The 13,412-nt window shown below is 42.0% G+C and overlaps 1 protein-coding gene across 3 annotated transcripts in view; it reads left to right on the top strand.

The window, feature by feature from the left end:
* capt (adenylyl cyclase-associated protein 1) overlaps nt 1-13,412 on the top strand; it is a 41,652-nt gene that overhangs the window by 19,089 nt on the left and 9,151 nt on the right. For 2 of the 3 annotated variants that reach the window (XM_028322431.1, XM_028322432.1), the window contains exons 2-8: nt 1,895-2,139; nt 4,759-4,844; nt 4,949-5,331; nt 7,324-7,470; nt 8,908-9,086; nt 12,115-12,177; nt 12,390-12,533. In XM_028322431.1, the coding sequence (XP_028178232.1) occupies nt 2,107-2,139; nt 4,759-4,844; nt 4,949-5,331; nt 7,324-7,470; nt 8,908-9,086; nt 12,115-12,177; nt 12,390-12,533 (1,035 nt within the window). In that variant the 5' untranslated portion in view covers nt 1,895-2,106. Of the gene's footprint in view, nt 1-1,894; nt 2,140-4,758; nt 4,845-4,948; nt 5,332-7,323; nt 7,471-8,907; nt 9,087-12,114; nt 12,322-12,389; nt 12,534-13,412 lie in introns of all 3 variants that reach the window. The other variant, XM_028322433.1, reaches the window with a different exon arrangement.

The raw sequence follows: 13,412 nt of genomic DNA, 5'->3' as shown, positions 1-13,412 counted from the left end.
GTATTTCACAGAAAAAGAGCAATTTTAAGCGAATTTAATGTTTTATTAGGGCATTTAGTTCGTCAATATGGCTCTGTACCAAATAGGCTTTGTCAATTAGCAAATAGCAACTATATTAGTCGTGTAAATTACAATTAGCAAATACGCAAATAACTCTGTCAATCAAAATTAGAGACGAGAGTATCGAAATTTAAAGCATTATTAATGAGTAAGCAGATATTGATTCTTGGAAGCCACAGAAAGGGTCTTATCGGCAGATTACGAAACCTGAGTGAGTTGTCTAAAGACACGTTATCTCTTCGTATCTTTACTAGTGATAATGAACGTCCAATCAGTGTGATGTTAGTGTCATAAGAAACCGGTAAAGTGCACATATTTTGCGAGAAAAATAAAGTATTTGCTGAAAAGAAAGTTTTCCAATTTTCCATTTAATATGGACGCGGTTGCACGTGCACGGGTTCTTATTGAAATGTTTGAGTCTCGTGCAAACTCATCGGGTAAAGAGGGCGTGGCGAACGAGTCGACCGACGAGCCTGATGATATTTTANGCAGGTACGTGTGTAAGGCTCTGATCGAGCGCCTGGAGCGCGTCACCTCGCGCTTGGAGTGCGTCACCTCGCGCTTGGAGCGCGTCACCTCGCGCTTGGAGCGCGTCACCTCGCGCTTGGAGCGCCTGGTGCGCGTCACCTCGCGCTTGGAGCGACTGCCACACTTGCGCGCGCGCACCCCCACACCCCNATATTTTAGGTACGAGTACTTGTATATTAAAAATGTATATTAATATTATAAACATAGTAATAGCAGTGCCTACACTATCTGATGTAGGTAATTTAATTATCAAGTTATCTAAATGTTTTATTGATAACTTGCTTGTGTAAATAAAAAGGTCAAAGATTTAGGATCGGTGCAGAATACTATTCTATTCAATGTCGAGCGTTACTTTTACCAGTTTCTAAAATCTTTTAGGTATTAAAACTAAGATGAAGGTTCAAACAGACCTTTCATGTCTAAGGTATTATTTTCTAACAAGAAACTGAAACTAATTGAAGTTATAACTTGAACATCAAGGATCATCTTACTTATTTATTTATATTAGGGAAACAAACAATTTTGATATACAGACAAATAATCACATTTACACTTAACCCTCATGTTCCGTGAAAATTCGAGAAATCAATCAATATTCTTGTATTTAACTGCGTTCAATCAAATTAGCTCCTCCCACAGACAGCGCTGTACATTATCTTTGTTTGTAATTGGTACTCAATAAAATTTATTTAACAAATTCTCGAGATCTCTTACAGTCAAATTTTATTTCTGGGGCTTATAAATCAAATACTTTAATCAATGAAACTTACTCAATAATAGCAGCATTGTAGTTTACAGAATTGGTTCACTGCTGAAAGATAGAGGTCCACAAAACTTTCTATACCTACGCGAACGCGAGCCTTTGTCTTCACAAGACTTGATTGACTTTCGAGACATACTCATATCAATTCAGAATAGGAAACACGAGGAAATAGTTAGTTAGGCAGGAAATTGAATTTTAATTTCTTAGCTCATCTGAATCCTATTTTGTAAAAGATAATGTTAATCATCATCATCAGACCCACTCCACGACCCTAATTTAAGAGAACCAAATGGAGGATTTTACCTTATCTCCACAGAAATAAAATGTTAATGTATTGTATAATTTCGTCCATATAATCGAATTATTTCCGCGGATGTCCCGGGACAATATCCCCTCAGGCCAGAGTGGGGAGTGAAAGGTGGGGCGAAATCCTCATTTACTTCTGGTAAATTAAAAAAGGTCCTCTTGTGGTTTAGACTAAAATGACCTGATGATGCTAAAAATTATCATGATGATAATGTAAATTATTTCTTTGTCCAATAGTTAACGAAGGCGAGCCTGCAGCTGCCACCTCAAGCCCGGCAGCGGAGCTCGAGGCTCTGATCGAGCGCCTGGAGCGCGTCACCTCGCGCTTGGAGCGGCTGCCACACTTGCGCGCGCGCACCCCCACCCCCCCGCGCTCGCCCGCGCCGTCCCTCGCGTCCACGCCGCCTCCGCCGCTACCGGAGCCAGAACCAGAGGCGATTGTTGACGCCATGAGTGTCAACGGGTACCAGGATATAGTGCAGGTACTTGTGAGATGTCTTTTGTATTTGTCATGTGGCGTATGACAGCGTTTGTTAGGAGACTAGGCTACTACTACCTGGCTGACGAAGATTTGTTAATGGCAATCAGTGTCTTGAAATGTTGAATACTAATGCTGGCTATGCATTTGATCTGCTTCATCCAGACAGAACAAGAATGGTTTGCAAAGTTAAGGTTGTACGGAAACATACAACAACATTTTGAGTATCTGTGTTTGATATTAATCACCAATATAATTTATATAAACGGTCACTTATTTTTTACATAACTTGGTGGTTGCATGAATCATAGTATTTGTATGAGTCAACGAAAGGCAGGGTCGTGTTTCGTGAATATTTGTTATAGGTGAAGGTTGAAGTAAGTCAAGGTATACTTTACAAGTTAATTTCGTATTAATTTTGTTGACATTTCATCCCATATTGGTACCAGATATTAACTGTTTAAAATAAAATGTACTAGCTAATGCATAAATAAGGATATTCACTTAATTTCCGTTTAAGTACAATGGGCGATAATATACGCTGAGTAACAATCTAAAATTAAACTGAACGCGACGTGGCGTAACTCTACATTTACATAGACGAAGAATTTGGGATAATGGACTATGAAAGAATTATGAATTCTGCCGATTCTCGTAATTTACCGGGAAAATACTTCTTTTGTGAGCCAACAAAGCGATGCCCGTGGAATCACTTAGCTTTAATTAGTGGCAGCAGGCCGACGCGGCAATCAGGAAGAACAGATAATAGTCCCATCTCCTTTCGCAACGAGTTCGTTGCGACCATTCAACACATTCGGTGCACACGTCTATATTTGTTTGTAAGAGCGCCTACTTTCAATGGACCCGGGGAGTCCGAGGAAATGTGGGTTCGAGTTTTATCAACCCTGACCTGAATATTAAATGGTGTCGCTACAGAACGTTTGGATTTTGTAAATATTTTTCTTGTGTAACGTATTAAATTGTAGCAATCTGAAGTGGCGAATAACCTAAACAAATTGTAAACAAACATTGATCAAATAGCAATTAGCTTTAATAGGTGGTAGGTCTGGTTTCCACATAAGTTTATCCCTATTAGCTTTGTATACGAGGAAGTTTATTAGTTTTCCTAAGCCCAATTGTATGCTCGTGTAAGCTGTCTACGAAGCTACGAGTATATGTAACAAGCTTTTAGCTAATATTATATTTGCTTGAGCATATGATTTATGTGACATCCATTTATATTTTGAGTAGAATGGGTCCTACGTTAAGTGATATCTCCTACATAATGTGACTTTATCGTAATTGAAAAGATATTCGTCCTTACGGAATACTTTTTATGATAGTAGTGACCTTTCGTATGAATACTTTCAAGGGGTGATTGCTCTTTAATTTTTGGTGCCGCTTTCGTTTTTTGCACTCACAATGTGTGTTTGCCTTGCCACTATGCTACTTTAGCATTTTAATATTATTTAACGTCAACTTAAAATGTTAACGTTACTAACAGTCAATTTTTAATCGGGACATGAATGAACTATCCAATTTTGACACGATTGTGATCTAACTACCATTCAGGGACTGATATTACAAATTTAGCAACCGCGTTAATATTTGAAATTCCTTTGGGAACAGATCTAATTTAACGAAGTTGGCGTTTAATTACAAGCCCCATTCAGTAGGATGAGAATGAATTATTTTGAGAATTAACTTCATCAACGAATGAATACCAAATGCTAAAGCTTTCTTCAAATCTTTTGTGACCCCTCGCCTTTGTTACCTCTTTTGCAGAATTCATAATTCACAAATCTTAGAAATGGAGAGTCAGTTCCATTGTTCTACGAATAAAAACGTAAACTATGTTAAAGGTATACTCTAAATGCAAATTCTTGTATCGGTTACTACTAAATCTCTTTTAGGTTGCCAGTATTTACGCCTTAGTAAGGGTACGTGTTGTATCAGCCGAGCCCGATCTGATAAACAGGATGGGCATCTTAATACTTCGAGTTCCAACGCGAATGACGCGAATATATGTTCCGATGTCAACACTCACATCACATCAATCACTGCTAAATATTTCCATCTTCTCACCTAACATATTGCAATATTTAAAAATAATATTTGTAAAATATTTTTACAAAGGAAGCAGAGGTTCATAATTATTTTAAATGCATACAGCGTTTTTATCAAAGCGAAACCTTTTTATTATTCATGCTTTCAAGCATAGTTTAATGTCGGAACTACGCTTAACAGGTGCTTAAAAAATAAAGTTGATGTTAATAAAAACTTTACTTAAAACTTGTTTTTTGAGTAAAATAAAATTGTTTTTAAGTTTCGTACCCCAATAAGAAAAAGGAATACTTATAAGCACATTTCGTTGTCTGTTTGAGAAGACCCTTTTACTCAGAAGCTCGTAAAGGCATCAAGTTACAATTTACGGCACGCTTATAAATAAGGCCATTAAAGCTGGTTATTTATGTACTGTAATTAAGTGAAACATTTTTAGGTATTTTCAGTTGATCTAGAATCCACTGAATAATTTTGTAGAAAGATCGACTTATCAGATGGTTTTGGTAGAGTACATGTAAACTAAGGTCGACCTCCATTATCAAGTTCGTTTATTATGCAGGGGCCACTCCGCACGTACATCGAGTTGTCCCAGCAGATCGGCGGGGATGTTGCCACGCACGCCAACTTGGTCAACTCTGCCTTCCAGTAAGTCAAAGAAACTAACATTTAGTTTTGATAGTAACCTACGAAATAAAAAGAAACGTGCATACAACATCGAATGCAAATCACAACTTAAATTTTTCTAACAGGGCACAGTTACGTTACATCCAGCAGGCAGCCTCTAGGGGCAAGCCGTCGCAGGCCGAAGAGATGCAGCTGCTAGCTCCGACGAGCGATCAGATCTCTGCTATCCAACAATTCCGCGAGAAAAACCGCGCGTCCCAGTTTTTCAACCATCTCTCCGCTATATCTGAGAGCATTCCGGCGCTCGGGTGGGTGGCGATAGCGCCCACCCCCGCGCCCTACGTGAAAGAGATGAACGATGCCGGCCAGTTCTACACCAACCGCGTGCTGAAGGAGTGGAAAGAGAAGGACAAGAGGCACGTGGAGTGGTGCCGCACCTGGGTGCAGCTGCTGTCCGATCTCCAGGCCTACGTCAAACAGTACCACACCACCGGACTCGTATGGTCTGGTAAGCTTTCCATTTCATTAATATTGCATTGGATTGCATCCATAAAACTTGAACTAAACTGAATAATACATCACCCGCGTAATTTGTACGCGCTACAAACTTTATTCCAGCTTTTAAAACGTCGACACAACACAAAAACAAGTTAAATAAGTCAGCTCAACTTCAACACGCTCCTTCTAATTTGACAACGTGTCAAGCCGGGGGAGTATACATTACGGAAAATTAACTCGTAAATATTTTATTCCGTGGAACATTCCAAAGTGCCGGTTTAGCGCTCTGGTTAAATTAAATGGCTCTATTGGAGCCGAGATTCGTTTGCTTGATTTATTATTCTTTTTAGAAACCACCACAAATTGCTATCAGATATAATGTAATAGGAGTTTTATAATTCAAACGCAGACTTCGACCTTGTCGAGAGAACAGTAAAAGGACTTTGACACTCTAATAAATTTCGCTTCATTTCATTCGGCATGGATTTCATCCGAATTCAGATAAGTCGAGATTAAATGTGGTTTCTATTTCACGACTGACTATTTGATTGAAAACGGCTTAATCTAACTTTAGTTAAATTACTTGGCAAACTGTCATGATATTGTTAATCCCCTCGATTAGTACATTCACAACTTCAACTACAGTACTAACTTCGTTGTTTACCCGATTAATAGTACATCTACAACATCGACTATAGTACTAACTTTATCGTTTGAACCGTCTGATTAAGGAATTAGCTGTTACCCAAGTTTTTAATTAGATCCAAATTTGGAATCAGTGCTTAACAATGCCCGTTCATACCCGTTCCTTGTTTAAAGTTTTCAGTGGTGGGCATTAAAGCTCGATTCACACATATCAGTGAAGCCACAGTTCCGTCACAGTATCCGCTAAGTTCAGTATCAGTGCTACAGTGTTGCGGCAGTGAAATATTTTGAACATTTTAAAATGTCAGAGACTGACTTACCTGACTTATGGTCCTATGTCCCCTAGATGGGGCAGAGGGCGTCCACAACAGTCCTCCATCGCGTCAAAATGTCAGAGAGCTGTTTCAATATTCTTGTTCAGAAACTATGAAGTAACTTATTTTGTTTTTGATGCCGCGGCGGCGTCCGTGATCCAACAAAAAATATCGTCGTCAACGAATACGTGGACGTCTTTCGGCTGAAACGAACGAACGAACGAACAACGAATACGTCCGTGATTGCCGGTGTCGGCACTGACACTGAGAGCACTGTGTCGTCACTGACACTGACAAGTGGGGATGCGTTCATAGAAACTGTACGAAAGAATATTTCGCACTGTGCCGGTACTGAGCCTGAACTGTGACTTCACTGATATGTGTGACTTGACTTACTTGACTTATGGTCCTATGTCCCCTAGATGGGGCAGAGGGCGTCCACAACAGTCCTCCATCGCGTTCGGTCTTGAGCTATGTGTTTGATCTCGCTCCAAGTCTTGCCGATCTTCTTCGCCTCGTCTGCCACAGTGCGCCGCCAAGTTTGCTTGGGGCGACCACGTTTGCGTTTTCCTTGGGGGTTCCAATCCAGAGCCTGCTTGGGGATGTGATCGGGATCCCTTCGGAGAGTGTGGCCATTCCAGTTCCACTTGCGGCGCTTGATCTGCTGGTCGATCGGAATTTCGTGGCAGCGTTTCAATAGCTCGACGTTGGAGATTTTCTCAGGCCAGTATATGCCGAGAATTCGGCGAAGGCAGCGGTTGACGAAGGCCTGCAGCTGGTGCGAGATGACCTTGGTGACCTTCCACGTTTCACACCCATAGGGCAGCACGGATTTAATAGTCGCTGCGCTGGTAGGGCCCAAAAGATAAGGAGACATGTAAAGTGCCCCATAAGGGCTACCTTTTTCTTTTTTTATTATTTTCTATTGACGTTCATAAGTGCCACTTGTGGTCTAAACTGAATAAATATTTTTTGATTTTGATTTTGATTTTGATTTTGATATGTGTGAATCGGCCTTTATTCGGTTTGTTTGTGTAACTCAGGCAAAGGTGGGGCGCCCCCGCCGCCCCCGCCCGGCGGCATGCCCCCTCCGCCGCCCGTGCTGCCCGAGGCTGACTTCTCCAACATGACCGTGGATGACCGCAGCGCGCTCTTCGCCGAGATCAACCAGGGCGAGAACATCACTAGCAGTAAGTATTTGACCCTTTATAGATTTATCAGAGGGCCTAGTGTGAGTTTACATCAAACGTGCTCACTAGTGAGCGCGTCAAAAAATTACATTAAATGTATGACGGATTGTACAGCGCCCCTAGCGGGAAACATTCAAAAACTAAAATTTTCATACAATTTTTAAACGCGCTCACTAGTGAGCTGGCTGTCAGATTATACTTTGTTGCAAAATCACACGTATTAGGGGATTCGACTAAACAAGAGTAAATATTAATCTCAGAATAAATCGTCAGTTATTCGACATTTTGACATATTTCCCATGCTGGAACTGTCAATGTGCCAGTTATACCAGCAGTTCGGATAAAAGTTTGGTCAATTCAGGCCTTAGTATGATTCCTGTACCGAACTTCGACCTCCTCCTGTATTCAAATTGTCTATCAGTATGAATAGGCTCCTTTCAAGGCACATATACAAGTCCGGAATATAGCTTGTCCTAAAATTCCTTTGATGAAATCGGTGTCGTTGCGGTTATCTACTGGGGTTAATTAACCTCACTGGTTGGCTCTTATTGACGGTCGAACTGTAGATCCTGGCTATACAGAAGTGGCAGTGGTGACATCGAGTAATAGGATTAGTCGCGTACAAATTAACTCTGACAATCACAGGAAGCAATAAAATTGGAAACGGTATTTTAGACAAACATTCTGTGCCAGAACATACGCTGTACTGTCGCTAATTTGTATCTAATTAGCACGTCATTATGTATATTCCTTTGACCTTTCGCAAGTCGTCTGTTCCACAAATTCACAGAACAAGGAAAACATCCTCCTGAGATTTGGCCATTTAAGCCCGACATGTTAGATAAGGTAAATGTGCCGATTGTGCACACAGTTAATGACTAATTTCTCCGACGTATATAGTGATTCGACGTGCTAACTTTAGTTACTTGAGTCATATGCTTAACATTTTCTGGTCCATTAGACAGCTTCTATTGCCAATTCGTTACTTGGCGTGTGAGTAATTTATTCCCGTATAATTAGGCACGCCTAACAGTGATACATTATGTTACTTTATTTCCTTTAGATATATTTTAGCTGTTACCCCTAAGTAGTTGCGTCCTCACGCGTCACGTCACGAGCCACGTGACGTACGTGATTAATACGTCTACTAAATTGTTCCTTCACTTTGTTAATTTGGGCAAATTGTTTCGACTTTTGTATTTATGTTTATTAGTATTGGTCATGAACATTTTGTTATCCTGTTAAATACATTATTAATTTTATTACGATGGTGTAATTTTTGTCTGCCTAAGACTAATAATACAAGATTTTCCTAACTCTAAAATCACAAGACTTACGCCCTATAACTAGTATTTAAACAAAATACAGAATGTATTCGTTAAAGTCGCATCATCCTGCCGAGTACCGCAAATTTTGACCAGCAAATGTTTTCCCTAGGCCTGCGTAAAGTGACTGCCGACATGCAGACCCATAAGAACCCGCAACTGCGCCAGGGCCCGGCGCCCTTCAAGGCGGCGCCCCGCTCGGCGCCCGGCAAGCCCATCCCGCAGCCCGGCGCCGGCACGCTGCCCGACAAGCCGCCCGTGTTCACGCGCGACGGCAAGAAGTGGCTCATCGTGAGTATACGTCACTAGTGTCACTACCGTAGCTCCCCGGGGCCCGGCGCCCTTCAAGGCGGCGCCCCGCTCGGCGCCCGGCAAGCCCATCCCGCAGCCCGGCGCCGGCACGCTGCCCGACAAGCCGCCCGTGTTCACGCGCGACGGCAAGAAGTGGCTCATCGTGAGTATACGTCACTAGTGTCACTACCGTAGCTCCGCGGGGCCCGGCGCCCTTCAAGGCGGCGCCCCGCTCGGCGCCCGGCAAGCCCATCCCGCAGCCCGGCGCCGGCACGCTGCCCGACAAGCCGCCCGTGTTCACGCGCGACGGCAAGAAGTGGCTCATCGTGAGTATACGTCACTAGTGTCACTACCGTAGCTCCGCGGGGCCCGGCGCCCTTCAAGGCGGCGCCCCGCTCGGCGCCCGGCAAGCCCATCCCGCAGCCCGGCGCCGGCACGCTGCCCGACAAGCCGCCCGTGTTCACGCGCGACGGCAAGAAGTGGCTCATCGTGAGTATACGTCACTAGTGTCACTACCGTAGCTCCGCGGGGCCCGGCGCCCTTCAAGGCGGCGCCCCGCTCGGCGCCCGGCAAGCCCATCCCGCAGCCCGGCGCCGGCACGCTGCCCGACAAGCCGCCCGTGTTCACGCGCGACGGCAAGAAGTGGCTCATCGTGAGTATACGTCACTAGTGTCACTACCGTAGCTCCGCGGGGCCCGGCGCCCTTCAAGGCGGCGCCCAGCAAGCCCATCCCGCAGCCCGGCGCCGGCACGCTGCCCGACAAGCCGCCCGTGTTCACGCGCGACGGCAAGAAGTGGCTCATCGTGAGTATACGTGACTAGTGTGACTACCGTAGCTCCGCGGGGCCCGGTGCCCTTGAAGGCGGCGCCCCGCTCGGCGCCCGGCAAGCCCATCCCACAGCCCGGCGCCGGCACGCTGCCCGACAAGCCGCCCGTGTTCACGCGCGACGGCAAGAAGTGGCTCATCGTGAGTATACGTCACTAGTGTCACTACCGTAGCTCCGCGGGGCCCGGCGCCCTTCAAGGCGGCGGCCCTGGTTAAAGTCCCATATAAATGAGCGGTTTTAGCGAGCACAGTGTGAAAAACTTCGTTAATTCTGGTAAGAGAATTCATGAAAAAATATATTTTTAAACAATCTGGTAGAGTGTGAGCAGAGTCACGGTAATACTATCATACAGTATTGTAACTTCTTATAAACGGACGAAACGCGAGCTTTCCTTCGAAATTCAAATCTCGGTATGCGCTCGACATGCAAAAGTCGGGGGTGTCGCGAATGTGCCACAGTAATAAACGGAAGATGTGTTGTTTTTTAAATAGTAAGCGCCCTTTTTTTATAAAAATAATTACAAGTACCTATTTATACAGGGTGTTAGGTAAATGGGTTTTATAAGCCGACACTAGCCCATGTTAACATTAAATGGTATGATGAATTCAGTGATATCATCATTTTATTTTTTGAATTTTCATGCAAAATAAAATTTATAAAATCAGATTGTTATGAAAATTAAAATTATTAAAATGATGATATAATTTTTCTGACATCACCATACCATTTATATGCACATGTTAACATGGGCTAGTGTCGGCTTGTAAACCCATTTACCTAACACCCTGTATAATAATCAAGCATTTTGTACGCTTCAGTCGAGGCGCATACATTTTACGGTCGCAAATTTATAAGATTTGTTACTAAATCTTAACACAATATATTTTTTTAATTAAATCTACTAATCACAAAACAACGTGCATTTTTATCCTATTTCATTCACAATGTATTTTGTTTGTCAAAATAAAATAAAAAATTACATTCACAAAACTAGATAAAAATTCTTAGTAGGCAGATGTAATGAAAATAGGGTCTGTAGGTGGGCAGCCCTATCGCATGTTGTCATACCGTGACGTTCCGCGCGGCTGTTGACATTTATTTCAAAAATATGGTCGAGTTGGAATACTGTATAGATAGTATTACCGTGGCAGAGTGTTATATGTTATACACCTTGTTTACTAGCCTGGTAACATTATCCAAAGTAAAGACATACACTCCATATCTATCGATAACAATTTTGACAAAGTTGTTATCGATTTGTTCCGAAATTTAATAACCGACAGGGGCTTAGTTACTGCTCGACCTAAATTAATCTTGCCGGATTAATCCTTGTTTCATTTGTCCCTCCGGTAATACCCTCCTTACTCACTGAAATCTTTCGGTCCAGTGACGACAACTTTGTATTTTTTGCTGAGCAAGGTGCTTAAATATCCTTTGAAAAGGTAACAGCTCGGAATAAACCATTTTCTAAATCCTTTGTAGTCCGAATTGAACAAATTTTATAGACCCACGAAAATGTATTATTACACAGTATTCTAAAAGTTTGTTAACGAAAGGTTGTTAGGATTACTCAATCATGCGGATCAGAATAACAACTAAACGGGTTTGATGAAAGAAACATTTCTTGTTAAACTTTGCAGCGTCTGGGATAACAATTTTTCATTAAACATTAATTTCCTGCTGCTTTTCTGAAACACTGAGTAGATTTTATAATTGAAACTGAGAGCGTATACTCTAATGCGACTCTTGTATTATGTAGCAGACTGTGTAATGCGTAACTATGTTAATTTATGATGTGAAGCTAGTTTAATTACGTAGACTATCTTAGGTGCGGTCTTTGATAGATATGAAGGGTAAGCCCTTTACTCGGTTTCAAATTTCTGAGTATCATGCTGAGAGTTCGAAATTGCCACATCAGGATGCATATTTTCGTATTATACTGCCAGTTTGTCGTAAAAAGATTATATTATCAATTTTTTTAAACGTTTACGGTCTACTGAGCGGCTGTTGCATTCCGATTTGCGTATTAGCAGTGAGAAAATGCAGCATGCAGCATCTTCAGCTCTTTGCCTTACTCTAATACAGAACTTATCTTTAATTCTTTCATTTTGATATAGTTTTTATTATTTTTATATTCGCGTATTCCCATTTATTTTTGAATGTCCCACAATGCGATTACTAATAAGGTTGTCTCTCGCACAGGAATACCAGAAAGGCAACCCCAACCTGGTGGTCGAGAACGCCGATATGAACAATGTGGTATACATGTTCCGTTGCCGCGACTCGGCGCTGACGGTGCGCGGCAAGATCAACGGCGTGGTCTTGGACTCGTGCACCAAGTGCGCGGTGGTGTTCGACAACCTGGTCTCCAGCATCGAGTTCGTTAACTGCCAGTCTGTGCAGATGCAGGTCAGTTAGTTATGTGTATTAGTGATGTGTATTTGTTATTGGAACAACGTGGTAAANATGTGGTATACATGTTCCGCTGCCGCGACTCGGCGCTGACGGTGCGCGGCAAGATCAACGGCGTGGTCCTGGACTCGTGCACCAAGTGCGCGGTGGTGTTCGACAACCTGGTCTCCAGCATCGAGTTCGTTAACTGCCAGTCTGTGCAGATGCAGGTCAGTGGTTTGTACTATTAGTGGTGTGTATTTGTCATTGGAACAACGTGGTACACATGTTCCGCTGCCGCGACAATTTAGGTTCTGTACCTCTAGTAGGAAAAACTTTCGAGTTCGTTTCGTTGCGTATTCAAAGTGTCATCGAAAAATTTTGTATGAAAAATTAAACAGCGCCCCCTACATTATAGCNTAGGGTTTCTGCTCGAGCTTTCTCGAACTCGAGAAAACTCGAGAAATTTGGCTTCATTCGAGAAGAGAAAAAAATTACCGGAGCTCGAGAATTCTCGAGTTTCGATTTTGAAGCTTTAATATTCTTGAAAGCCTTTTTTCTTAGACAAAAGTAAGTTTTTAATTATTTAATAGGTTAACGTTGCGTTTAGACTGGCCTAGTCTTTCCTTTTTTTAACTAATTTGATTTGCAAGTAATGATCTTAACCGAAACTAATAATTTTCACCTACGAGTATGCTATATTTTATTATGTTTGTATAACTGACTGATTTAAAGACTGAAAATTTTTTGTTAATTATCTGTTAGTTTAGGTACTCGTAAATACGTTTATTCAAGTCGTTATCTTTAAGTTTAAAAATTTATTTAAAAGTCTTTTTTTGTTTGTAAATGTAGGTTTATTATCGTAATTTTTCAATTATGGACTTGTGTTCTTTGGAAAACAAGTGATTCAATTGGAGCTCCAGATATTTATGGTTATTAATCCTTAAAGTACACGCGACTTTATGACTTTTGTTCCTTCAGTTAATTACTAAGTTATAATTATCCTACTAATATTATAAATGCGAAAGTTTGTGTGGATGTGATGTTTGTTACTCTTTCACTCAAAAACTACTGAACGGATTTTGTTGAAACTTTACAGTATTATTGAT

This window comes from Ostrinia furnacalis, unplaced genomic scaffold (genome assembly GCF_004193835.3).
Source record: "Ostrinia furnacalis isolate ACB-3 unplaced genomic scaffold, ASM419383v2 OfSCF7642, whole genome shotgun sequence".
NCBI lineage: Eukaryota > Metazoa > Arthropoda > Insecta > Lepidoptera > Crambidae > Ostrinia > Ostrinia furnacalis.
The sequence above is the reverse complement of the archived record's forward strand: the minus strand, read 5'-3'. Positions and strand labels throughout refer to the sequence as shown.